Genomic DNA, 27,914 nt, shown 5'->3' with positions numbered 1-27,914 from the left:
GGGTAAATCAAGACAATCACAGATAACACATTTTTCCCAAATCTTTGGCTGTATTGCAATGGTTGTTTCAATTTGTAGTCTCCAGCTAAACATTTCCTATCCATGGGTTAACAATATATTTTACCAACGTGTTGTCTTTTAACAGTATTTATCCAACATAACAAAATAAACTGCAATTTGTTATACTTTTTTTACAAAACATTTTATAAATATTTTTACAAAATGTATACAAAGCAATTTCAAGTGAGACATACTATACAAATGAAAGTATTTAAGCAAATAAAATCCATACCACACTGACAACAAGTGACACATCCTCTTTCAGTAAAGTCAGTCTGTAAGGCCTCCCAAATCTAACAGTTCATTTATGCTGACATTGTTGAATCAGTATTTTTTTTCATAGTTGCCAACTAAAATTTTCTTTTAACCTTAGACAACATGGAAAGACATCCAGGAAGTAAAGAGACCAATCCTACAAAGCAGTTATGCACAAATAAATGGTCTTCACTGGATTCAGGACCATGTGCTGCGTAACAAATTCACACCTTTTTTTTTTACAACAAAAATATTTTTACTGCATTACCAATTAAAATATTGAGAGCTCTAAAACCAAGTTCAATAAATAAAATACATTAGCTACCATAGGTTAATTTAGCTGAACTTTGTTCAGTGGGTACCCAGCATAAATGTTGGAATCAATATAGGTGGAATTTAATCCACATTATGATGGAAGTGCATTTCAGATGTCTCAGCTAAACCTTTATCTAAAAGTAAACTCTCACGAAATATTCAAAATGTGTAAGCTTTGTTTTGGTATTTAGGTTCAGAATATTCTGTACAGCTGATAGAAACTTTATTTTGTGAGATAAAACCAAAAGAAGACAAATTTACAAATATGTGTCAAATTTATCATTCTTCCCATCAGATTCTAGTTCAATTGATTTCTGTGACTGGTGCAACATGCACCCTGCTTTCTTAGACATCTCATTATGGTTACAGTTCAATGAATTTATTCTTTGCAGCCTCTTGATGGAAAGGAAACTGCTGCACTATCATTGATAGGAAAGCAAGTACAGGACATATGCCTACAAAAATGAACCAGAATGGCAATGCTGTGCTGTCTTCGTGGAATGTGGGCTTTCACAAATATGTAATTTTAAAACTGGCATTTCAAAAAAGTGGTAATAAAAACAAAAAAAATTAAGCCCCCCCCCCCGTTTTTCTTACAGTGAACAGAACATTAAGTTGCATTACTATTTTGCTGAATTTATCTTTTATTATTCTATAGTTATTCTGTTTCAACACAAGGTTGGTGGTAGTGTTTTGTGTTTACTTAAACAGCAGAATATGGCTCTAACGCTACAATAAAATCGGAGCGAAGAAAGCAAAATTCCGCCCTGGCAATCCAACTGACAACCACAGTTTGTTACTCTTGCTGTGTCACACAGATCCATGGAGCTCCACACAAGCATGGAAGAGAAAGCTCCCCAAAAGCAGCACTGGGAATGCTTACATTCCAAACCTCTGTATGCACACAGTTATCACTGGATCCAGGCTGCTGCACCTCAGGGCTCTAAGGCTATGGCGATATCCATAAGGAAGTTTTTGAATATGGTTGTAAGGGGAGGCTGCAGAGAGATTGCTTTACAAAAAAACACACCTCTTGGGGTTTTGTTTTTAGCAGGCATACATGCCACATCCCTCTTACTAATGGCACAAAACAATGTACCTAGCAGCACTGGTGATGGTGGTAGAATAATTTCTCAAACACACAGGAAGAATGGGGAAATGCCATGAGTTTAAAGAATAAATAATTATATTGTCATGATGACAACTAGCCAAATGCAAACATGCAAGGGGTTCCTTTGGCTCTAGATTATGTATTAAATGCCTTTAGAGATAGGCTTAGATTCACGGTCTCTCCCGTTGGTTGATGCGGAAGAGGTGACATTTCCTGATTATCCCTTCCCCTGCAGCCCTATGAAAATCCACTCCGGATGCGGGTTAGGAAACCCTTTGGAACAATTTGGGAAATGGTACTGAGCACTGTCGGAGGAAGGAAGAATCTGCAAAAGTTGCAGCCTCCTCCGCCATCAGGGTCCTCCACCGGACGAAAAGCCTTCCGTGAACAGAAGGCAAAGTCCAAATTTGTGGACGGCAAATTCTAAATTCAACCTATAATTTTTTAATGGGATAGAAAATTAACTTTGGTTTGTACATATTTTGGTAACTATAACTGCTGCTACAGATGACATTCTTGAACAGCAAGAAGCAGAAATAAGCAAATAGCAAACACTGGCCTTTAAATTGTTCAGATTAAGGCTATTATCTCCTTAAAGTATAAACTACTACAATGATTTCCAAATAAAAGTGCTTTTGACACTTGGTCTAGAAAAACATTATACCACATCAGATTAAGTTTGACTATATCCAATTAGAAAATGCAAAAGCTCTTCTTGATGAAACTAGTGTGTCGTGTGTGTGTCTGTGTTTATATATATATACATTTGTGTGTGTGTCTATACAGAATTTTATGGCTATATTATAGCCTCTTTGTATAAAATTTTCCATCTACTAGCTTCTTAGACTAGCATGTATCATTTTACGCAGTGCTGAAAGTGACAAAAACTGTACAGTGTAATTCAATACAGCAAATTCCTATGTAAGATATTTGTTTCTGCTCACTGAGCATAGAAAAGCACTTAAAAGTATAAAGCCCTGTAAACACTGATGCCATTTTCTCTCCTTCCTATTCCTCTCTCTCTCTGTGTGCCAAACCTCAAGAGATAGGCATTTTTTCAGCCCCAAATATGAAATCTCAAAATCAAGTGATAGTGGGCGGAGGCAATGGATCTTTTCCTATTAAATGCAACATTCTTAACATTTTATTTAAGAAACCTGTTACTGTACTAGACTGTGATTGTCAGTATTATTACCTTGTTAACTTAGGGCCTAGTGAACTGCAGTTTCATTAAACTGCAATGTTAAAACGATCAGCAAAGCTGTATCATAATGTGTAGGCCCTACCAGACAGCTTTCTCTCAAGGGTTTATTACTGGACACCTCACTGTAACCACAATGAGTATTGCTTTCAAACACAAAACAGAATCTACTTTAGAAAGGGTAACCTTTGACATTTGTCCGGCTGTTCTTGTGGTGTCATTCACATTTACTTCTAAGAGAAATATGTCCATGGTACTGTAACTATTAACACTCTAAGATACTATTTACAGCAGCTTCTAAAAGAGAGTCTGTTTCTACAACACCTTCGCTGTGGTCTGGAATAAATTTCTCCAGGCAGTTTTCTTGTGAAGAAATAAGCGAAAAGTTTGGATATTCTAATTCTAGGGAGCCACTGCCGGTTGCTTCGCTCTGTGGCTGCCTCCCAGTCTTTTTCAGTTCCAATATGTTTTTGAATGTAGTCTCTAAACTCTTATTGAGCAGCAAATCCTTTTGGGGTTCCCCAGAACCTTTCAAATTGTCTGGATGCAAATCCTCATTCTTTGGAGAACTCCGAGGAGTTTTGTCTTGGAGGGAATGATTATAGGTTGTCTCTGAGTGAGAATCAACTGTGTTCCGACATGTTTTATTATGCGTACCATGATCTACACTTGATAAGATTTTTGATGAATGATCTTCAGAACTTAAAGAGTTTTCATTTGACTTTCCTAGATTTTTGCCAGCGACTTTTTGTTCTGAATCAGCCATATGTTGGCTTTCAGGAGAGGAGCTTGTTTTCTCAAATTTTAAAGCTTTTGCAAGGCTTTCTGATTTTTTAATAGAACTGTTTCCTTGTTGTGAACTCATAATATTGTTAGGCACTACTTGAAGTTTGTTGTGATTTAAAGACTCTGCTGTGCTTGAACTTGATCTGTCTTTGATTTGGGTATTAGCAGTCTGGTTTTGAGACGTTGAAGATTTGTTAGATTGATGATCACTTTCAGCCGACTGTGTTTCATCAGCGATCTTGTCAATTTGTGTGGATGGACAACAAAAGTCTGCTAGAAAACCATCTGAAATTTGAAAGCAAGTTTTTTAGTAAAGAATTGTGACATATCATGGACAGAAAAACAAGGAATGGAGTACCTTTCAATCTTTTCGGAATTAGGACCCACACACTTTCAGAAACTTCTGAATTTTGATACCATATAGCTGTATGGTATTGCTGTTGGGACCCAGCAGTGGTCCCAGGCCCATTAGCTGAAGACTATTGAATAGAATAACTAAAGCATGTGTACTAAAATATGGTTTTAGTGGGTTTCAGTTCCTGAGCTAAGGGGAATTCAGGTTAGTGTTAACCATGGTTAAGGTCTAGGCCACTGTTTCCCTTAACTACAATTAAGACCAGAAAAGGGGAATTTGCTCCAGAGAGAGGAAGCATGCACTGACTACTGATATGTCACATGGGGTTACAGGTAACCAGGATGTGCACCAACCCACTGTTGATTAGCTCTGTTTTCAACTTTACTTATTTCTGTTTGCAAACTGGCAAAAAAGTATGTCGAGTCAACTTAAAGTGTAACAGACTGGAGTTCCATCTCTCTAGACCAGGCATCCCCAAACTTTGGCCCTCCAGATGTTTTGTACTACAATTCCCATCATCCCTGACCACTGTTCCTTATAGCTAGGGATCATGGGAGTTGTAGGCCAAAACATCTGGAGGGCCGCAGTTTGGGGATGCCTGCTCTAGACAGAATTGCTCATGTGAATGCAAATGAATTAAAATATACTGTATATTCCTGCGTATAAGACTCCTTTTTAACCCAGGAAAATCTTCTCAAAAGTCGAGGGTCGTCTTATACGCTGGGTCATATTTCTTATACAGCAAGTATATCCCAAACTATATTTTAACTGGAAAAGTTGGGGGTCGTCTTATACGCCCAGTCGTCTTATATGCCGGAATATACGGTACATGTTCACTTTATACATGTAATACTGTTTTGTATATTAACTGTTAACAGTGCAGTCCTATCCATATCTACTTAGAGAAGCAAGTCCTATTGAGTTTAATTGGGCTTACTGCCAGATAGGTTGGTATAACATTGCAGCTTTAATCATGCAGAATGTATTTAAAGTTCTTAAAGCAATAAATAAATAAATAAATAAATAAAATTTAGGTTTGACAAGGATGTCAAAATGATTGGGTTTCCCCTCCCCAGATCCAAACAAAGCTGTATTTTTCCTGCAGCACCCAAGTTTCTACAGATGTTGCATCTCTATGTCTGACTCACAAATATAAAACCTTCCTGCATTCTAATTTTACTTATGGCAAAAAAACCACTGTTATAAATATTAAAATCATTTCTCTGTATGGTACAGTGCTAGTCTATACATGTCTACTCAGAAGTAAGACCTAATGAGTTCAATAGAACTTATGCCCAGGTTTATTTGTATAGGACTGCAGCCGAAGATGCTTTCATTTAAAATGGTTACGTTACCTACCAGGATCTACTATTGCAAGGCGTTTATCCCGGGAAAGAGTTTGCCTTTCTTCCTGGTTAAACATCCTGTCAATCATGACCATTTCTGCAGAAGGATTTATTCTCTGGAAAAGAAACAAACAAAATAATTTCTATAATTAACAACTTTAGCTTAACTTTAGCTTTTACTTGCAAGCAACAGCATGAAGTTTCCTTAACAATACTATAAAACAGAATGCTAAGTTCAACAGGGAAACTGAGGTTGCAAGTTCATTATGGGGGTTATTTTTAAAGAAAAACTGGTGTTTTGTATATTATGAATACACACATTTGTTTTGGAAAATTGATTTGTTAGGAAAAGTCAGTTAACATAGGAAAAAAACTATTTTTATAATATTATTGTTCCACATCAAAGTGTTTGTGCAGCACAGCTCTATGTATTTTGAATTGGAAGTGAGTCTATTCTGAATTCAATGGGGCTTTACTCCAAAGTGCACACAGGATTGCAGCCCTAACTTTGCAGGTAATAACTTTGCTTAAATAGGCCAGATCTGAAAGAGTGTGCATATTTTGTAAAACAGGTGAATGCAAAAGCCATGAGGTGGTGGTGGTGTTTTTAAGAGGCCTCTATAAAAAATGAAGACTGTGGGCTGGTACACAAGTAATACTAAATTAGGGATTACCAACCCAGCACCCATGGGCACCATGGTGCCCCATAAAGGCTTTCACTGCTGCCTCTGGAAAGGTCCCCCAGACTCATAACTTTCATTTTAAAAAAGAAGAACTTCTCTACCCCTCCTAGAATTGAAGTTATGGGGCATATGTGCAGGTACTTTCTAAGCAATTTCTGTGAAATGCAAGTGAGTGTAGTGTGGCCAAATTGTGTATTTTTCCTGGTACTGATTCATGTTCCCTGTTGTGATGAGATAGCAGCAGCAGCATCCGTATATGTAATTCGTACAAGCAACTCTCTGTTTACATGGGCACTGTATGCGTCAGTAACAGTGACTCCCCCAAAGACATCGGTGATCAAGCAGCACTAAAAGGCATCAAGTAGTCCTTTAAGTACCCTAGATCCAAGTTGTTACAGTCATTGTAAATTAATACCAGAATCTTGAACTTGGCTCAGTAGTGTATGAGCTCACAATACAACTTTTAAGGCAATAGTTTGTCCCTACCAACTGTCTAGCTGCAGCATTTTGCAGAAGCTAATGCTTCTGGAGCAGACCCACTTGCCACCTCACATAGAATGTATTGCAATAATAGAATATTGAGTTTACCGATGCATGAATCATTGTGGCCAGGCTATTATCAACAAATAGTTGAAAGGACTAAATTATTGTGCAAATATGCCTGCTCAGACCTTTCTGTTCTTGTACATTTATCCCTGATAGGCTAGGAGAGTTCTTCTGAGCAAGCATACCTTGTGAAGCGAGACCGACCCCAACCCCCACTCACATTTTTTGAAATTCATTAAGAGTTCTGGGGAGGGGGGAACATGGTAGAAGTCAAAAAGGTCTCACCCAGTGAACTTGTCAACACGTGATAATAACATGATAACATGATCTGTTTAGTGAAATCTATTGTTAGTGCTAAACATTCCTAAGTACCACATGCTGAGAGATACAGGCCATGGAGTTACTGTAGATGAAAGCTGCACATTGCTGTGTTACAATAAATTAGCCCATGTGGGATAAGATGCACAAATGCATAATATACATACATGCACACATATAATTTTTTTATTAGTCTTACCATAGCATCTTCCAAGAGCAGACATCTGTATTTATTTAACATAGCCTGTGTTCTTTTCAAGAGCTGTGTGGCTACAGATTCAAATTCATTATCCACTGGAAACGTGAAGAAAATACATTTAGAATAGTAGTTCTTAACAACTAAAATAGTCATTTAAAGCATTTTTTTTGCCTAGTACAATATATAACATTTAGCTGGTATAAAACCCCAGAAACATAGCATTTTCATAACCATTTGGAGAGCAAAAAAGTACCTTTTCTCAAATCCTCTTCTGTTGGCAGCGATCCCTGGCACACATGATATGAGAGGAGTCTCTGGACTGCATCATTTAAAGATCTGAACTGAGTTTTATCAGGAGTCACAGCATGTGCCTGGTCCTTCTGTAGCTGCTGTAGAATACTAATGGGAAGATTGCTATTGTCAGTTGTTTACAATAGCACCACATGTGTGTAACAACTTGACAAAATTTGAGGGAGGGAAAGAGAGGAAGAAATGTCTAAAGTAAAAGGATGCATAAAAGGAAACAACTTACAAGGCTCCTTTTGTTAGTTGTTTAGCAGCAGGCCTCTTTTGTCCAATTGTATGGCCATCGACCTAGATTCAAAATGCGCATCAAATCACTGGCTAACTTTCTTTTATAAAAATCAATTATACAGTTGTGCATACCATCCAACAGAAATAAAAATGGCCTCAAAATCTCTTTAAGATAATAAAATTATGGGGAGGGTTTTTTTTTAAAAAAAGGCATTTTCTATAGACTGCATTACCAATATGACCAGATTTTTGGATTTTCAAAAAGGCATTTTTTAATCTTTTGAGATACTAAGACAATAAATCAACAGCATGCTATATACTCCTGAACACAGTGGTACCTCTGGTTAAGAACTTAATTCGTTCCGGAGGCATCACTTTAGCTAATGGGGCCTCCTGCTGCCGCCACGCCACCAGAGCACGATTTCTGTTCTCATCCTGAAGCAAAGTTCTTAACCCAAGGTTTTATTTCTGGGTTAGCGGAGTCTGTAACCTGAAGCGTTTGTAACCCGAGGTACCACTGTAAATGCATCTGACAGATACAAAAGCAATAATCCAATGCACACTTTCATGAATAAGCCCCATTAAACTCAGAAGCATTTATCTCCAAGTACCGTAAATAAGAACAGGATTGGACTGCATATCTTGCAGCCTGATCCAAAGACAGCACATGACTAGAGCTTACAGTGCCAACAGATATGCTAACACAGCCTTCTCCAACCTTGTGCCCTCCAGCTTATTTGGACTCCAGCTACCATCAAGCTTAGCCAGCACATATTCATTTAATATTTAAAAGTGATGGGATGTTTAATATATACTATCATGAATTTCCTCTCACAAATGACCAATGAAAAGGTTATTATATTCTATGTAGAAAATAGTACAAACAAGAAATGATTAGCCTTTTCAGTAACATTCAAGGGCGGAGGGTGGGAAAGGGGAAATTGCCTCCTACCTGTACATTTGTTTGGGCAGAAGATGATCCCACTGCTTTTTCCTGGTGTGTCAGTGCTGTGCCTATAGGCTGCTGTATGATTTTGCCCCCGGTATCTTGTCCTATAAGAATATATATTATGAAGATTCCTTAACAATCCCCGGCCTATACAATATTTTGAATCTTCTGTCTAGTTATGTCACTGAATGATTTAAAATTAATTTGCATGTAGGCATGCGTATTTAAATAGCAATGCTTTTACAAAACTACTACAGGCCCATACAAAACACAAATATTTATTAAAACTATCTCATGAGCCCGTGAGGTTTAAGCCAGCATCTAACCACTTACTCATGGAACTTCAGAATGCCAAAGCTGTATACAGGCATCAATGAAAAAGGCATGGGGAGCCCAGCTAATCCCTGTCTTCATAATGTAAATAGCACACATACTAGCAAATAAAGTACTGTCCAGTCCCCCCAACCTCCACCCCCACACTTCGGTCTCTTGTTTCAATCAGGCAACTTAATCAAATAATCATGTTCTTTTTTTTTTACTATATTGACATATATATTCTGTTTGAAATATCTTCTGCTGTTATTTGTAGAGACTTCTTTAAGCTGTGCTCCCAAGTACACATTTTCAAGAACAAGTTCCAATGAGTACGTGAGTTTTCTCTCTTTGGTTCCCAAAGAACTAATGTGCTCAATTACTCAGGCAACCTTAATGCAGCTTGTCTCAAATCTTAGGGTCACTTCAAGGTCAAAACAAAAGATAGCTTCCTTCATTTCCACTACAAGTCAGCTACACTTTTGTTGTAGCATCAGAAGGGAACGTGTGTTCCACAATAAATGTGTACTCCAATCACAGCTCCCAAGTTCATGTTTACTACTGTACTAACATACTACTAAATGCCTTAGGCCACAGGCACCGTCCCAGAAGTTCACCCACGTTCTAAGATGCCACAATGACAATACTAGAAGGCCATACATGCATTGCGAAATTAGTGCAGAGCTAACTTCAGGAAACTTCTCTTTGCAGCCAATAAAAACATCCTTTTAATATTACATTTTCAAGTATTTCCATAAATTGTTGGATTTTCAATGTTTTAAAGTATAATATAACTTTTTACCGGTGTCAGGGGGACTCCTTACAACGAGCCTCCCCCCGTCATCCTGACCAGCACTTCGCCCAGTGACACCACAAGCAGCGAGTCGGGAGGAGGGAATGGGGAATGGAGCGGTTTGGAGAGAGGGCTAAGTGAGGTGTCTGAGCCCTGGCAACGCTATGGAGAACAGAGAGTGCAGGAGGGACTCAGAGACGTGTCAGAGCCCTAGCACCGCTCTGGTAGAGGGTCAGCGGATGAGGGACTCAGCGAGACGTCGGAGCCCAGGCGCCGCCCCAGCCAGCAAGAGGGGAAACCTCTCCTTCCGGTGCCCAAATTGAGGTGCGCGCCCACATGTAGAGTGAAGGGGCGGCATTTTGGGGTGCCCAGGCTTTTATGCTGGCCAAAAAGCAGGAGGCAGCCATTGCCGGGTTCTGAATCGGATTAGGCAGTCATGTTTTCTGTTATCTCTGCACTGTAAATAGTATGCACAATAAAATCCTTAAAGACAGTGTGGACTGGAGCATCTTTACTCGAGAGTAGCTGCAACAACCCTGACAACCGGTCTGACTGGAAATTGTTGTATGCTGCCCTTTTAAGCTAAATGTTTTCTAGAGATTGATTTTAAAAGCTCTTTTTGCATTAATTGTAAGCTACTTTCATTGCACACAGGTTGTACATTGACATTAAAGGTATTATTATTATTATTATTACCGGTAACATCAACCTGAAAGTTCAAATTTTCAAGTAATATTCAAGATAAAACTTTGCTGTGGTTAAAAACACACTTCATAGCTAAGGAGGTGAATAAATGTATTTAAAAAACAAAAACTTTATCTGACTTCGCAATTTATTACCTAAAAGACTTGTTAGCTGAGGTGGTCTTAGATTATCCTGTGACTTTGATGTTGAAACTGAAGACACCAAATTCGTAACTTTTTTTTGAGTCTGAAAAAAGATACCACACATAAATACCATAAATACCATGCAGATTATTAAAGGTAAAAGATAAGGAAAAGCCAATATCCTATATACAAAAGAAAACATATAAACTCTATCTGCAGTTCCAGTTTTATTACCTTGCACTACAAATAAAATGAGCTCCAATATTTGAATTTGTTTATCTGAAAGGTTGGCACACAAAATCATTGCCCTTTTTTCAATGGTTGGTCATTGTGCAAAACAGGATGCTGGGGTAGATATAGCTTTTGGCCTGATCCAGAAGGGCTTGTATAATCTTAACAATCAATACAAACATCTGTGGCATCTTGTCCAGTTCAGATATAACATCTCTGGTTTATTAGACCAAGAAGCACTATGCCAAAAGGATCTACCTTCCTTCCACCTTTTGCTTGCACGCCAGAATTAAAGACTTTCCAAATTTGTTGAGCCTTGTTGGATTGTAACTGAAATTTGTTGAGCCATGGTTTTCCATTGCTGGACCAATACCTTCCATCATGAAATTCTAAATTGTTCCAGATCTTTAAAGATACAGAGAACAAGTAGTACAAATATATATTAAATGGAATCATTTCTCACTCACTTGAGAATGGTCCGACAACCTCAAAAGCTCTCCTTCCCATCTCTCATGCAGTCTCAACGTGCAAATTACAATAAATAATGTTCAGGAATCAGCTACAATGTGACTTCAATACTTTTAAATGAATATTTAAATCACTACTGAGAATTCTGAAAACCTCACTTTTAGCAACTAAACAAGTCTTATTGAAAGAACAGAAATAATGGGTTGTACTAAACATTGCACAAGTAGAAGGCAAGTTCAAACAATGGATCTTTCCCTTCCTGTTTTCCCCCTACACCAAAAGCTTCTCCAGGTGTCTTCCTGGAGAAAAAGGATGTAGCTCAGTAACAGATCACCTGTTCTGCATGCAGAAGGTCGCAGCTTTAATCCCTTGCATCTCCAGTTAGGACTGGGAATGTTGCCAGTCTGAAACCCTGGAGAGCCACTGCCTGTCAGTGTGCACAATACTGAGCTAGCTGGATTCAGCATAAAGCAGTTTCCTATGTGTGGGTTCTGTCACATGATGGTGCAGTCAGGGGGCAGGTCTTCTAATGTCAAGAATTTAACTCTACTAAAACAAGATTCCTCTGCCCAATTTCAGCAATCCTTCAGCCTCTTGCTGCTGCCCCGTATGACACAGCCCACGGCCTCCCCTTCAAAGATGCTTTTCAGAGGGTTCAGGAGGCTACAGGGGAAGCGAAAGAGCCATCTTCTCCATGCACTACAATGAATACAACCCAATAGTTCCAACCAAGAAGTATTGATCCGTTGACACAGATTCTAAAGGTTGTTGGGGTGTTATTTGTTTGCATAGTTTGCTGTAAAACAATAAAATTATTGTGTGTACATTTAGAAGCTGCAAAGGCTGGCTGCATTATTCCCAACCCAGCATTATAAAGAGATTTCAGTTTTTCTAAGAATTAAATTGCTAAAGATTTTGAACTTGCATCAATCCATACCTGGCCAAAGGAGAACTGGGGCTGGGTTGCAGATGTGTGACTAAAGGTATTGACTGATTTGGAAGAAACTGGAAGACGATGCGAGACAGTGACTGACAATTGCGTTCTGTTTTGCTGTGTAAGTTGATCTCCAGCAAAATTTCCTCCTGAAGCAACAGTCTGAGCTGATGAACCAATGTTGGGATGCACTGTAGCAGAAGAACTTACAACTGTAAACCGGTTGCTTGATGAGATACTCGAACCTGTTGACTGTCCAGGAGACATTGTGGTAAAGCCTGTTCTACCTTGGGAAATGTTTCCTTGGCTGGGGGATAAATGCAACACAGCAGACGATCCCTGTTGTAGTGGAACCTGGCCACTAACAATTTGAGAAGTCCCGTGGTTCACTATAACTTGGCTTCCAGGAGCTGCAAATGTCTGACCAGAAACTAGCTGTACAGCAGCATTCTGATTATTCAGCATCTGTCCTGAATATGACTGGTTAGTTCTAAGCATGTTCGTAGAATTCCTGTTTAGCATAACATGCTCAGTGGATACTTGGCCAGAAACAAGTTGGGAAGGCTGATTTTGAAGAAGTTGTCCATTTAAGGTCTGGACATGGTGAACCGAATTAGGATTTACTGACAGACTTGTGGGTATAAGAAACTGATTCTGAGGTGCATGAGACTGTCCCATAGGAGAGTGGATCACAATACTACCACTGGTATTACTTACGGCTTGAGAGGTAACTGCTTTTCTTGCATTCTGATGACTAACAATGTTAACAGACATATGTGGACCAACTACTGAATTCTGAGGGGAGTTTGATGAAGCAAAAGGAATCCCTTGTTGTACATGATGCTGCTGTATTCCCAAGCTATTCACATTGTAGGTAGTTTGCTGGCCCATCTGAATAGGCTTTGGCTGGATATTGATGGGAACCTTGTTAGAATTTGGAGCAAGACCTCTCTGTATAATGATGTTATGCACAGGCAAAGATGTCTGAAAATTTGTACTATTAAATGGAACAGTTACAGGTTGTGCTACTGGACTGGAATTTGAGTTGCCAAACAATGAGTTGCCATTAGGTGTTTGTCTATGAACCAAGAGTCCACCACTCATGTTTCCAGGTGCTTGCTGCCCACTACCCTTCAAAATAATATGAGACCCTTCAAGATTATTGATGGTCATCATAGAAGGTTGATTACTAAATGAACCAATTAATTGTATCTGTCCAGAACCACCAATTTGACTACTGTTTGACAAATGCTGGCTAGGAACACTGATCCCCACATGTTGCATAAAGCCATGTTGCACACCAACTGTATTGCTTGCAAAAGATGCTCCAACTGGTTGCTGTACCACTTGAGTAACTCCTATAGGTTGCAGCGTCTGACCTGAGTAACTAGAAACATTAGAAGCCTGAGTAAAAGATGCTGATGAGGAAGGATGAAGCTGGGCTTGTGCAAACTGTTGGTTGGGGCCTATGTTGGCATCCAGGTAAGCCTCTTCTGCCAAAGTCTGTTCAGTAATATTAGCTTCCTGCAAAGATTTCTGGAGGATATCAAAAGGCTGATCTTCACTAAGATCAGGTAATGAAGAAGATTCAAGTTCATCATCAAGAAACTGAAGGCTACTTGGCAACTGTAGTCCATCACTAGGCCCTTCTCCAAGCTGACTACTGACACCTTTGATTGATGACTTAGGATCAGAACTCTGAAAGAAAAATCATAATACACACCATCAGGGTTCAAATCCTCACTCAGCCATGAAGTTCAATGGGTGAGCCTGTCATTGTCTCTCAGCCTGTTTAGGGAGGCTTTTAATGTTTAATAGATTATTTTATTTCATTTTTCTGTTGTAAGCCGCCCAGAGTGGCTGGGGAAACCGAGCCAGATGGGCGGGGTATAAATAAATTATTATTATTATTATTATTATTATTATTATCATCATCATCATCATCATCATCATCATCAGCCTAAGCTACCTCACAAAAGTATTGTGAGGCTAAAATGGAAAGGGGGAGAACCATATGGTTCTTTGGAGGAAAGGTAGGGTGTAAATGTCATAAGACCAACAATAAAATACTATTTTAAAACAAATTATTAATAGTAGTACAGTGTTGCTCATTATAGGTTTCTCCCCCCCTCTCTTTCAGGACATCTCTCAAGAATACTACTACGTCAGGTATCATTAGATTAATGACCATGAGTGGCATGCTGCATTAATCCGAAATGAGACTGAGCAATAAGTTAGAACCAGGTGTAAAGGAGCCCTCTTGGCCCACATCCTCCCCACGGAGGCCCTATTAAAGGTTACTTAATGTAGGAGGGAAGCCCAGAGCTCAACAGACAAGCAGCACTAAAACCCAACTCAACAATTCTCCTTATCAATAATCCTACTGGCCAATGGGGAAGCAACAAGATACTAGCAATGCAAAAGGCAAAAAATGGTGGCAAAGTTTAGTGCACGAGTGCACAGGCTCAAAATTCTCCTCCTTCTTCACCCATATTCAATCCTTTGGTTTAAATAGCAGTTGTCTGCGTGTTATTTTTAGGCTTTTACTTCACCCAGGTAGGAGTATTATAAGACTGGAGAACTTAGGCACACACTATCATGCACTAAAATTACATTTTTTCATATAAACTTACACTGATATTGGCGAATATGGAATTTGAGTTGGCTGCAGAATATCCTGCATTAGTCAAGTCTTCACTGTTCTGTAATACAGAAAAAGCATTACAATAAGAGCAGCACAATTTGTAAAATTAGATGTATATTTAACATACCAGAATATATGATACTTACAGGTTTACTGCCTGCTCCATGGAGGAAATAATTCAGTGCCTGTGCATCTCTTTAAAAATACAAACAAGGAAAGTAAGGTGGATCAGTCTGAGAATCTTTCATTTGTTTAAAATATACTAAAATGGCACAAGCACACCATCTGAATACTGAGGCTGTGCTCCCCAACTATTTTAGAGCATGCATCTCAAAGCGACAACCCTGGCTTGTTTGCAACAAACCCTATCAATAGTGTAAATATACTGTATATTTATAAAGCAATATATTTAACTGTTACATTGTTTTTAAAATAGCTCTCGGCTATGGACTGAACCAAATAAGGCATACTCAGAGGTGAACCACTGAAATTAACGACTAACTTGTCCACTGACTTAGCTGGCTATAACTCTGTTTATTCTACTGTACATCATTGTGTGTCATTTTGTGAAGGACCAGCTCCAAATGTTGGGGCCTTTGGCAAGAGACCTACCTACAGTGGATGCACTTTCTGCTATCTACATACTTTGTCACTAACTCCCGAACCACTGTCACCATTGTTCATGCCATTTACTGCTGCCATTTCCCACTCCTCTGCTGCTGCTTACCACTGTTAAGTCCCTATCCCACCTGGGGGAAATGACCAAGGCTAAGAAGGCAGTAGTGATCAAGCTAGTGGGAAGAAAGGAGTGCCACTCTCTGGGACTTCTGTTAGCCGCACCAAAATTGACCTTTTAAGTAAAAAGGCTGGTGCTGGAGGTGCCAAATAGAGCATCAGAGAACTACATTCAATCCCGCTCGCTGCTTTCACAAACCCTCCTCCTATGAGAAAATTCAAGTTTGTCCAAGTGTCCCTTATTATATGTAATATTTGTCATTACTTCTTTTACTGTAAAATTTAAATATCTTGTGTGCCTTTGGGATCATTTTTATTGGATTATTTATTAATTTCATTAAATATATAAATACATTGCTTCTTAAAAACAACAACCTAGGTCAAAGTGGTTTACAAAGGTGCCTTATATACTTGTGAATAAATAACTGTAAATAAATGATAAGCATTTCTTTCATTTACAGTAGAACTCAAACATATCATAACATGCATCCAAAGCATATTTGGTTTTTTGAAAAAACTTACACCCCCCACCTTTTGTCAAAAAAAGAACTCAATAAAACTTCATTGAGAATTGCTCCACTGAGATTAATGGGATTTACTCCTAAGTAAGTGTGCACCTGATTTCAGCCCTAGAGTGCTATCCTAATAGGGACTGGGTTCTGCCAACCAGGCAGGGGGGATAGAGAGATGGTCTTACCCAGTGTTTAAATTCTGCACTTTTAAAACAAAATCTTCCCAATGGTTTCAAGAAGGTGAGTTATTTATGCCAGCTACATGTTAGCACAAATAGGAGGCCCAAACCTGGAGCCTCTTTGAGAATGAAGGTGCTTTGTATCCATCCCACCCCATTTTGTGGCCTAACATTTGCTACTGTAAGCAGCTGCACTACCAGTGGTAGAACTAAACATGCAGCACTTTCCATGGGCAAAATGAGGGACTTCACAGAAGAGATGCCTGCCCCATACACAGAGTAGGACGCCTTCTCCACCAGCAGGGAGGAACCTTCATGTAATTCTAACCTTCTCCAGCCAACAGATCTGCGGATTAGGACGGTTATGCCCCTTTTCTAACAGACATAAATAGACTATTTGTGCAAATTTTCTTTTTACAAAGTGAACTTTATATTATTTCTCTGCATAATTTCTTTTTTAAAAAAATCTTACCCAATAAGATCAAAGAGACAGGATTCATCATCATCATCATCCATGACAACTAAGGAAAAATAATATTGTATCATAAAGATTTCCTATTTCTTTCCAGAACAAGACATTTAAAAATAGAGGATGCTTTTCAACATGTTTCTTCCTAACATGTATTGTTTACTTATAAAATGTTCCCATTGTTCACTAACCTGCAAATTATGTAGACTAGCAACAGCATATTTTTACAACATGGCACACGTTATTGCAAGCTGCTTTGAATATAGGAGTAAAATGGTACTTTGAGGCATCGTATATACTTGTGTTACATATCTGTGCTCATTTCTGCAAAGTACATATGAGGTTCCTGGAAAACAGAGGGAACATGATATGACTTTGATGATATGTGATTTGGAAAACCCAGTGGCATAACTGAAATAAGTGGGTTAAAAATTATGCCTACCAATATTGCTTCTATAAAAGTCTTCTAAATCAGCATTTCATACTCAGCACCGTTTTCCCTCTATTTACAGTAACTTTTGATCAGCCGAGTGTTCTAACCAGTGACAGCTGAGTATTATCCTTCCGCACTTGGATTTTCCCTCACTAAGGATTCAGTTACAGGTAGGTAGCCGTGTTGGTCTGAGTCGAAGCAAAATAAAAAAATTCCTTCAGTAGCACCTTAAAGACCAACTAAGTTTTTATTTTGGTATGAGCTTTCGTGTGCATGCACACTTCGTCAGATACACTGAAACAGAATCCACCAAACCCTTATGTATATTCAGAGGGTGGGGGTGATGGGAATGGGTGATGGGCTGATGGGAGTGGTAAACCTGTAGATGGCTGTTAACGACTGCTGATGACTGCAATTGGTCCTGGGGGGGGGAGCAACGGCTGAGGCGCTAAAGAAAGCTTGATCATGCATAATGAGATAAGAATCCGATGTCTTTATTCATCTCAGGTGGCTCCATGGTTTTAAGCTTGGTAATGAGTTCCAATTCAGCAACTTCTCTTTCAGGAACAGACTGGAAAGAAGATCAAACCTATCCATTCTGAAGGAAATCAGCCCTGTGTGCTCACTGGAAGGACAGATCCTGAAGCTGAGGCTCCAATACTTTGGCCACCTCATGAGAAGACTCCCTGGAAAAGACCCTGATGTTGGGAAAGATGGAGGGCACAAGGAGAAGGGGACAATAGAGGACGAGATGGTTGGACAGTGTTCTCGAACCTACCAACCTGAGTCTGACCAAACTGCAGGAGGCAGTGGAAGACAGAAGTGCCTGGCGTGCTCTGGTCCACGGGGTCACAAAGAGTTGGACACGACTAAATGACTAAACAACAACAACACCCTCTATGTGGGGATCAAAAGCTGTAAAAAGTACAGAATGCTGCAGCTAAGCTGCTCACTGCTGCTCTCTACTGCATGCATATAACACCTATCCTAAAGGACCCCAGTTTTAAGGTTTTAAGGACACAGGTGGTGCTGTGGGTTAAGCCACAGAGCCTAGGGCTTGCCAATCAGAAGGTCGGCGGTTCGAATCCCCACAATGGGGTGAGCTACCGTTGCTTGGTGCCTGCTCCTGCCAACCTAGCAGTTCGAAAGCACATCAAAGTGCAAGTAGATAAATAAGTACCGCTCCGGCGGGAAGGTAAAATGGCATTTCCGTGCACTGCTTTGGTTCGCCAGAAGCGGCTTAGTCATGCTGGCCACATGACCCGGAAGCTGTACGTCAGCTCTCTCGGCTAGTAAAGCAAGATGAGTACCGCAACCCCAGTCGTCCGCGACTGGCCCTAAGAGTCAGGGGTCCCTTTACCTTTTTTTAACGTTTTACTATTTACTTACAACTTGAGAAATGGATATCTGAGAAAATACCTTTTCCCATGTGAACCCGCTTGTTCAGTGTCTTAGAGCAGCAACAGCTGTCAAGTAGGAGAAGGCTGTCAAGTTGAAGTCTGTTTCCCTCATTAGGGAAGTCTCCCCTAAGAGATCTGGTAGACACCTTCCATGATGTGTTTCCACAAGCAACTGGAAACATTATTTCTTGCCAAACCATTTATAGACCCCCTCAGTTATGTTTTGCTATTTATTCTAGATCAGCTGTATGACATGTATATTTCTTATGTAGTTGAAAACAATTTGTTTTAAAATGCTACACAGTGCTTTGATATATTTTGGGGGAAGCAGTATAGAAATCTGTTAAATATATAAATGATCTACAACTATATGCATACATTATCACAGAAAACTAGTAACCCACTCTAGACTGTAGCTTAGAAGGGAGAAGCGGGTAAAGCAAGGCTGGGATCAGACTGGGCCAAGGTTCCTGCCTACATTGCCATGTCCCTCAGCAATGGGTGACACAGTTCCTGCAATGGACAAAGGGAGGCAGCCAAAGTACAGTGTGGGTCTTTAACATACTGCAGCCCAGCACCCTGCAGATGTACTCCCAGACCAATTAATACTCAGGCATGGAGTTTTTGGCACTCCTTTTCATTTGCTCGGCTTTGGAATACTTTGTTTTTTATTGCATTTCCAGTCCAGTTCACAACTTCATATTGCATTATTTAGCCATATAGGGCAACACTGCCAGCTTTTCATGTGAAGATGAACGATTTGTACTATTTGTTTCAACCATTAATAGCTGAGAAGACAGTCCAAGGCAGGCATCCCCAAACCTGACATCCTGGGTAGTTGCTTAAATACCTGCCCTATCTATCCCTGATTGAGAAACTGACCCAGGCCTGGTCTGGCACAAGTACAAATGGCTAGTTAATTCGTACCAGTTTATGAAATTCCTATTTTTATTGCTTCTTGGGCCCCATGTCATTAAGATTTCTAAACAATAGTGTCCTGTACTTGGATTAGCACAGAATCAAGAATTTCACCAGGGAACACTTTTCTCATCATAGAGTTGCAGTAATGGCGACAGCTACACCTATGGGAGCTCACCCAAAGATCCATCTCTTAACAGTACAAAAGCCTTAGGAACAAAGGAAGGAAGTCACACAACTGGTCCTTCTAGCTTAGCATCACTAACCGGCAGCAGCTTTCTAGGATTTCAGGTAGGGGTATTTTTTCGCCCAACCTAGAGATGCCAGTGATTGAACCTGTGACTGTCTACATGCTGAACCGATGCTCTACAAACGATCTACAGCCATGAGATTTTGGTATAACTTACACACCCTTGACATCCTACAATTTCCACAGATCTCATCTGTAAATCTGGCACCTCATTTTCCTAGCAGCATTAATCTGCTTTTAATATGAAGAATACAGTATAAGCAGATGAAGCTTTTCCCACACTTTGCCTGCTTGCTTTTGTATGCCATATTGAGGATAGCCAGATAAAGAAGATACTAAGAGGACTGACATCTTGTTCAGGAACCGCTTCTATGCCTTTAAAAGCTGCATGACTGGTAGGAACTTAACTGTTGCAGTTTTTCCCCAAATGTAATTTTAGGGAAATCTGCACCTGCTGTATCTGAAGAAGTGTGCATGCACACGAAAGCTCATACCAAAATAAAAACTTAGTTGGTCTTTAAGGTGCTACTTGAAGGAATTTTTTTATTTTGTTTCGACTCAGACCAACACGGCTCCCTACCTGTAACTGCTGTTTTTTTGTTGCTGATGTTGTTTTCTCATCAAGCAACCTTTAAAAGTAAATAATCCTGTCAAGAAACAAAAAAACATGGAAACTCTATCTCTGTATGAAGTTTGCCCCAAGGAGGAAGGTCTATTCTCCCACCCTGCAGTCACCCTTTCTTGAACACCATGCCTCACATTCTTGTTTTGACTCTGATTTCCTCATTCCATATGGCTTCCAGTCAGAATCCTTTGCTGGACTCCAGCACTTGTTTTCACCGTGTGCAATCCTTTCAATATAAAATTGCATTGTCCATAGGCCTATGTGAGGGTTTTCTGCACATACGTAGCAAGAAGTGAAGTTCTCTTTCTGTGTGTCTCTTCCACACAGGCCATATAATGTATCTGTCTTATCTGTCTTCTGTCATATTTTCATATAATGGATACCATTTCACAAGGTTATTATTTTACCGGTATATAAAGTAAAATGATCAGTTTCAAATATAATATTTTTACAAAATTACACCAAAAGCCGTTCAAGAACATATTATACTTGGAACCTCCAGGTAGCTATAGGCAAATCAGTACCTACTACATAGTGGTATTGTGGGAAGGAAGAAGCATTACAAAACTTTGGGTCCTATCCATGACAATCTGGGTATACAGTGTCCGTGCAAATAGGTACATATGCAGTCAGCACATTATGGGGAATGAAAGTCTGTGGTCCCCCCGACAGAGCTCTGAATTCACATTCCTTGACCAAATGCAGGGTGCCTCCATACATTGACACTCTGTCCATGTAGGAAAGGATCACACCCTTTATATACTTAAAATGCTGTTTAAATCCTTTTGATTTGTTTTTGTTATTGTTGCTATTAATTATATTCCTTAGTCACTTTTCTCAGAGTGACCCAAAGCAGCTTATATTAAAACCAATTGAGAATATTCAATAAAATTCTAAAAATACAGATAAAAGTTATAGAGCCATACTGATAAAAGACAGGACTTAAAAGTTCCCATCCTGGCTAGATGCCACCCTTCGATTCAGGGCTAATAATCCTAGATAAAAAGGCACGTCTTTGCCTGAATCCTAAAAATAAAGATGGCACCAGGCAGGCCTTCCTTGGGAGAGCATTGTACAAGCCAGGGGCCACCACAGAAGAAGTCCCATTTTGTTGTCACCCTGCAAACTTCCTGTAGAAGAGGCACACAAAGGGCATCAAATGATGATTTCAAGGTCAGTTCATGTTTCCTACTTATCTGCATACCAGTGTAGACTGGCAACCGCCCGCTACACAGCACTTTCCTCTAGCACGCATCTGAAAAGTCACAGTAATGGAATTAATGAAAGCCTGTCCGGAACCACAAAGTTCAAGTTAAGAAAGGAATTATGTTTTCAATAATTCCAGTTAAATACCTAAAATGGGTGTGCAGGAAATCATGACATCACAGCAGTGTATACACAGCCTTGCAATTTGGCCTATTTAAAATCCTAGCAAATCTGATCTGCAAATTTGTTTAATTTGGGGGCAGTTAGCACATTGCTACAAGTCAGCTGCTATGTATAAACTATTCCTGGATGCAAATGTTTAGTTCAACAAAAATAGGTAATGTGTACTCTGTTAAAGCAAAGATCTGAATAAACCTGAAATTAGAATCTGTCTCAATCACTATGAATGGCTCTTTTCTTCTGCCTTGTTTCAATTCTAGAAAAATGGCAGAAAAATATGGAATTGACTTTATAGCCTAAGAGTGCTTATATGAATCACAGCATGATAAAGAGTATATGGTTGAAAGTGCAAGCAATACTTGTAATTACCGTACTTTTCCGTGTATACGACTATGTTTTTTTACTCTAAAATAATGTTCAAAATCAGGGCTCGTCTTATACACGGATAGTATCTCCCCCCCCCCATTTTCTTAAATCAGAATCCCCCCAAAATAGGGGGTGTCTTATACATGGGGGCGTCTTATAGATGGAAAAATAAAGTAATCAAGGACACACCTCCAAGATCAGCAAAATTTGGCCTGTATGTGTACCCTCACAAGTACAGTGGTGCCTCGCTAGACGAAATTAATTCGTTCCACGGGTCAATTTGTGTAACGAATTTTTCGTCTAGCGAGTCCCAGTTTCCCATAGGAATGCATTGAAACTTAATTAATGCGTTCCTATAGGCTCTGGGGGACTGGCGGCGGCATGCGACGGGGCTTCGGAGAAGGTCTCCGAAGCCCCGTCCAATGCCGGCTGTGTGCGAGGCAGCTGGGGGAGAGGCTCTCTTCTCCCAGCCACCGCCTTGCCTAACTTCCCCGACATGGAGCACAGCTTCGGAGACCTCCGAAGTTGCGCTCCATGTCGGCTGTACGCGGCGAGAGGCGGCGGCAGGGGAAGCTTCTCCTGCCTCCCGCCTGCCTTCTCCAGTGTGGGGTGCAGCTTCGGAAGCCTCCGAAACTGCACCCCATGCCGGCTTTGCGCTGCGAGAAGCGGCGGCGGGGGAAGCTTCTCCCGGCGCCGCCTCCCGCCTGCCTTCTCCGGCATGAGAAGGTCTCTGAAGGTCTCCGAAGCGCCGTCTCATGCCGCTGGTGCACGGCGAGGCGGCGGGGGAGAGAAGCGCTTCTCCCCCCACCGCCTCCCGCCTGTCTTCCCCGGTGGTGCGCGGCGGTACGGTGGCTTCAAGGGGAAGACAGGCAGGGGCAGCCACCGCACCGCTGCATTTCGGCTCCGCCTCCCCTGGCAAAGGAAGATTAGCTGTCAGCTTCCCGCGCTGACAGCTGATCTTCCTTTGCCGCCTTCTATGGCCGCGCTTCGTAAGACGAAGCGGCGGTCATAGAAAATTTTGTCGTCTTACGAATGCCTCGCGCAATGCAAAACTCTTTCGTCTCGCGAGTTTTTCATTGTGCGAGGCATTCGTAAAGCAAGGCACCACTGTAAGAGCTTAAGTACAAAGGCAAACCCTATCATGTTTTCTTCTTAACTTGGAAAATATTTGCTAGATTTTATTTTTCATTTTTTTGGCCAAAAAATCTGAGTGTCCCTCCAATTAATCTACCAGCTAGATTTCTATCCTCGTTTTCGCATATATTATATACCACAGAGCAATGTTTTCTAGAACATCTGCCCTGTTCCATGTATCTGAGGTACAACCTAGTTAGTATTTTAGGTTATCTCTATGCGCCTTAAATTTACATAGAACCCATTCCTGTCTCTGGGAGGGGCGGGGGGAATGAACACATTCAGCAGCCTGACATTTCAATTTGGGTGGGTGGAGAGGAATGGGTTTGAAACCTGACTTGTTTTGGATCCACTCAATCCTGTTCCCAGTGAACTTTCTGCTTTTTCTCTCTCATGAGAACGAGGTGAAGACAGCAATTTTATTTATTTCACTATGCTATAATGGAATTGTTTTAAATTAATTTTTGCCTACGTATGTATTGAAAGGAACACTATAATCCTATTAAGTAATTAATAGTATGTCATTCTAACTATGCCATTCCCCAAAGAGTATTATTTATCAGAAACTGTTCTATAAGCTACATCCTTGGTCCTGGAGTACTATACACTAGAAACATTAAGAAAATGACTTTGCTTATGTGATCAGGAACAGTTGCCTTAGTGTTAATGGTAGGGCTGCCATATGTCCGGATTTTCCCAGACATTACTGGAATTTCAAATGCAGAATTGACATTGGGGGGGGGTGTCCAAAAGGCTGCGCTTTGTTCTAGATCTTAGGCAAGTCAATTGAAAAAAATTGAAAAATCATGCTTTTTTGGCTCAACAACTTTGGGGGTCCGGATTTTCCCAGACATTACTGGAATTCCAAATGCAGAATTAACTTTTGGGGGGGGGGTGTCCAAAAGGCGGCGCTTTGTTCTAGATCTTAGGCAAGTCAATTGAAAAATCATGCTTTTTTGGCTCAACAACTTTGGGGGTTCATCTAAAAAGCTTTTGGGTTTTGTTAACAATTTTTGGGGTGTCCTGGTTTTTACTTTTTGAAATAGGGCAACCCCAGTGGCTGCAAGAGTTCAGTTTAGCTTAAACTGCAGAAAAGTCCATATAACAGTTCATGTGAGACCTTGATATTCCGCTATAAAGCAACGTTCTTCCATCTTTTTTTCCTGTATATTTTATCTACTCATTAGAAACTAAAATAAACAACATCCAGGCCATTTTTTAAAATAATGAGATAAAAATTACTGCAGTAAGCAGTGAAACATGAATTTGTATCTCATCAAGGGGAGTATATTTGGGGGAGGGGAGAGTGGGGAATCTCAAACCTAATCCCCCCCCTAAAAAAGGTTTTGATTAATTCCAAAATGCTTACAGAAACATATGCCTTATAACAGTCTGTCGCTGGCAAGAGATGACTGGCAAAAAATGATATTTAAACGCCCAGTGTTTAAATCATTCTCGCAGGAAAGCACAATGGTTTGATGTGTTGCCTTAAAGCCACATTACTGGGCTTTATAAACCAAACCATTCCTAAACTTTGGAAGCATTTTTAGTTAATTCAATCAACACAGACTATTGCTTTCCACATACTTACTTTCCGTTATTACTTTAGCAACTTTCCCTTATTACTTTAGCAACACGGATGCCTGTGCCCAAGAAGGCGTATTTTGCTAACTTACTCCATTTTTTAGCACACTGCCTCCTTGGTACAGTGCAAAAATGCCCACCTACAGTGACGATTGAAATCTAGGAGGCCAATTCAGAGACCGCTGCTCCTCCATTTTTAAATTTTATAAATCGCTTATTTTCCAGCAGCCCCTTTGTTGTTTGGCAGACATAACATGGGATTAAGTGATTTACATATCCACTATACTATAGTGTAGGTAGGAGAACCTGGCAAAAGGGAGCAGCAGCGTTTTAACAGCTACCCATTACACTGAATGGGTAAACTGTGTGCTTAGGACTGGATAATTTAAAATAGAGTAGCCATTTTAAAAAAAAGTATACACTCTCTCACACATTCCACATAAATTTTGAGGTGGGGTGTTAGGAAATCGATTACTCTAGGAAATAATAATAAAAATAAAAAGTATATTTCCTAAGTGCGCGGGGGAATGAGTTATTATTTTGCTCGTGAGGGAGCATTTTTGAATCTGTTCTGAGGTAAGGAAACCAGACCGCGGGAAGCAACGAAGGGCAACGCCCCGGCCCGGGAAGAAATGTCAGGAGTCTATCAAAATGGCGGCTTGAAGGGGACGAGAGAGCGAGAGAGAACGGAGAGAAACTGCGCCACAAATCCTGGCCGGCAGCCAGGCAGCGCCATCTTCTCTCCTCCTGGTCCCTCCGAAGCGGGGCACAAACCAGACCGAACCCCGCCATGTAAACGCAGATACGGAGAGAGAAAAAACAGCCTCCTCGACCGAGCTTTGGAAAGGCACGATCAGTGCTTAAGATATTCAAAAAAATAAAAAAATAAAAAACATCCTCACCCCGGGAAAAGTAAAGGCCTCATTGTCCTTCCTTCTCCCAGCAATAGCTGAATTATTTATTTTTACGAATGCTAAACCTGTTTCCGCTCTCAGAACAAGATATATGTAACAATCTGTTTTAACGAAGCCCCAAACCTCGGGAAACCCGTTTCGGTTTTAAAGGGAGGGAGGGAAGAAAGAAAATCGGCGACCCACCTCAAAAATGATCCAACATTTCAGAGAATTTTCAAGCCAGTCTTTTACCTAAGGCTTTCTCTTTCCCCTTCCCCCCCCATTATACTGTAACCATAACTGAAAATCAATTAACCACAAAAAGTACTTTGTTGAAAGACTAATCCGGCAGCAGTTAACAAATTCACGTTCATCGAAAGACAAAAACGAAGGCGTTATTACAGATGTAGAATATTTATTATTCTTGCCATTTAAAAAAAAAAAACGTACATTACAGACGACTATTAAGGTTTCTTTTTTTCTTCCCCTCCCCACCCTCTTTAATCCTACCGACTTAGAATCACATACACCGAAACAATCACCATTTTCATTCCTTTAAACGCGATACCGGAGGAGACAAGAAAAAGAAAAACACCGAGTAACAAAAGGAGGTGGAAACCATATAAACGAAACAAATTGGGAATCCCCGTAAAAAGAAAACACCAAAAAAAACCACAACTCATGCTAAAAATAATATAGCGGAAAATTATGACAAGATGATAAGAGGTGGTCGATGAGAGCAAATCCAACGAGGAACGCAAAAGAAAAAGAGAAATCCTTGACAGCCTGACGCCCAGGAGAGAGAGGAGACGGAGCGTCTCCATTTTCCCGAGGAGGAGGAAAGGGAAAAAGTGCTTCACAGACCAGAGAGCTTTAGAGAAAAGCAAAGAAACGAGGGGGGAAGAAAAGAGGGAGGAGATTTGAAAAGATTATTTTTCTTTCTCCCTCTCTCACACACACACTCGATCCCCCTCTTCCTCACATACACACACACCCCACACACTCAGAGAGAGAGAGAGAGACAGACACACACAGAGACACACACACACCCCACTCTTCCTCTCCCTCTTGATGGCCACCAAGGGGGCGGCCAGGAAAAAACACACAAAACCCACCCCAAACACAACAACAACTAATTTAAAACCGGCTCAATCAATGAGTCATTAAAACGAGGTTTGTTTGTTTTCCTCCTTCTTCTTTCGCCTTCCCATCTCTCCCTCCTCTCCTAAATTTGCATGGCATCAGCGAGAGAGAGAAGGGGGGGAAGAGAGAGAGAAAAACCCACCCCAGTCCTCTCTCTCTCTCTCTCTCTCTCTCCCAGCCCCCCCCCCCCGTGTCTCTCTCTCTCTCTCTCTCAGTTATCAGCCTAGACCTGAAACCTTATCTGTCCTCTCCCTCTTCCTCTCTCTCTCTCTCTCTCCCTCCTTGCCTGTCTCTCCCCCTTTTAAGAAACAACATTTTTTTGGAAGTGCCCTCAGTAGCCGCCGCCGCCGCGGCCTCTCGCTGCAAAAAAGAAATAAATATTTCATTTCCCTGCGAATTAGCAGCCTGCCCACCCGCGCCAAATCGCCTTCTCCTCCTTCATCTTCCTCCCCGCGTCCCCCCTCTCGCTCCCCCCTCTCTCTTTCTAGATATATATTTATATACATAGCCCCGGAGCCAATAGCTCTCTGGGCTGAAACCTAATATCCTGGTTTTGGCAACTCCTGGTTGTTAATTTGCTCCTCTTTTTTTCTTTTCTGTCTGGTCTGGAGATAGATTTCTCTCTCTCTCTTTCTCTTCATCTTCCCCCCCCCTCCACCACCACCACCACCCCCGCTCTCTCTCTCTCTCTCTCTCTTTTCCCTCCCCGAAGGAAGGGAGGAAGGAGGTTGTGTGTTTTTTTTTCTTCCTTGAAATTTTTATCACAAAATTATAATACACTCAAAGGGAAACTCACCGTCATGAAAAAGCAGTGCCTTGTCAACGGGGTTTCTTCGCCATCACATCAGGGGCTGGCAGTGTAAGAGAGAGAGAGAGAGAGAGAAAGGGAGGGGAGAGAGAGAGAGAGAGAGAGAGAGAGAAAGGAAGAGAGAGAGAGAGAGAGTACAACAAGCACACAGTGCGGGAGTACCCAGCCAGCCACAAGGAGAGGCGATCGGCGCACCAGGCTGGGGGAAGAAA

General features: G+C 40.7%; 1 protein-coding gene across 4 annotated transcripts; it reads right to left on the bottom strand.

Moving 5' to 3' along the window:
* Positions 1-30: 30 nt before the first annotated feature.
* On the bottom strand, positions 31-27,914 carry BICRAL (BICRA like chromatin remodeling complex associated protein). 4 transcript variants are annotated; one of them, XM_035111233.3, is made up of 12 exons: positions 27,691-27,914; positions 16,766-16,814; positions 15,014-15,062; positions 14,857-14,925; positions 12,227-13,921; positions 10,603-10,693; positions 8,662-8,762; positions 7,708-7,769; positions 7,429-7,574; positions 7,176-7,270; positions 5,443-5,545; positions 31-4,013 (listed from the first exon to the last, which is right to left on the bottom strand). In XM_035111233.3, the coding sequence occupies exons 2-12, from the start codon at positions 16,807-16,809 to the stop codon at positions 3,208-3,210; spliced, it is 3,261 nt and encodes a 1,086-aa protein (XP_034967124.1). In that variant the 5' UTR covers positions 16,810-16,814; positions 27,691-27,914; the 3' UTR covers positions 31-3,207. The 4 variants fall into 4 exon arrangements, with proteins under 4 accessions (XP_034967124.1, XP_034967126.1, XP_088522865.1 ...); XM_035111235.3 differs by lacking the exon at positions 27,691-27,914 and adding an exon at positions 25,956-27,247; XM_088666739.1 differs by lacking the exon at positions 27,691-27,914 and adding an exon at positions 17,205-20,497.

The sequence above is a fragment of the Zootoca vivipara genome, chromosome 3, assembly GCF_965207765.1.
Source record: "Zootoca vivipara chromosome 3, rZooViv2.hap1.1, whole genome shotgun sequence".
In the NCBI taxonomy this organism is placed as follows: domain Eukaryota; kingdom Metazoa; phylum Chordata; class Lepidosauria; order Squamata; family Lacertidae; genus Zootoca; species Zootoca vivipara.
Note: the sequence above shows the minus strand (reverse complement) of the source record. Positions and strands in the feature narration are given on the sequence as shown.

What these genes read in the sequence shown, in the direction of transcription:
- BICRAL (XM_060273038.2), bottom strand. Translation starts at nt 16,839, where the DNA reads ATGATACAATATTATTTTTCCTTAGTTGTCATGGATGATGATGATGAT. An exon ending in CCATATTCGCCAATATCAGT is followed by an intron (nt 13,922 to 14,856) that starts GTAAGTTTATAT and finishes TTTTTCTTTCAG; the next exon opens with AGTTCTGATCCTAAGTCATC. An exon ending in CCCAGTTCTCCTTTGGCCAG is followed by an intron (nt 10,694 to 12,226) that starts GTATGGATTGAT and finishes ATCTTTTTTCAG; the next exon opens with ACTCAAAAAAAAGTTACGAA.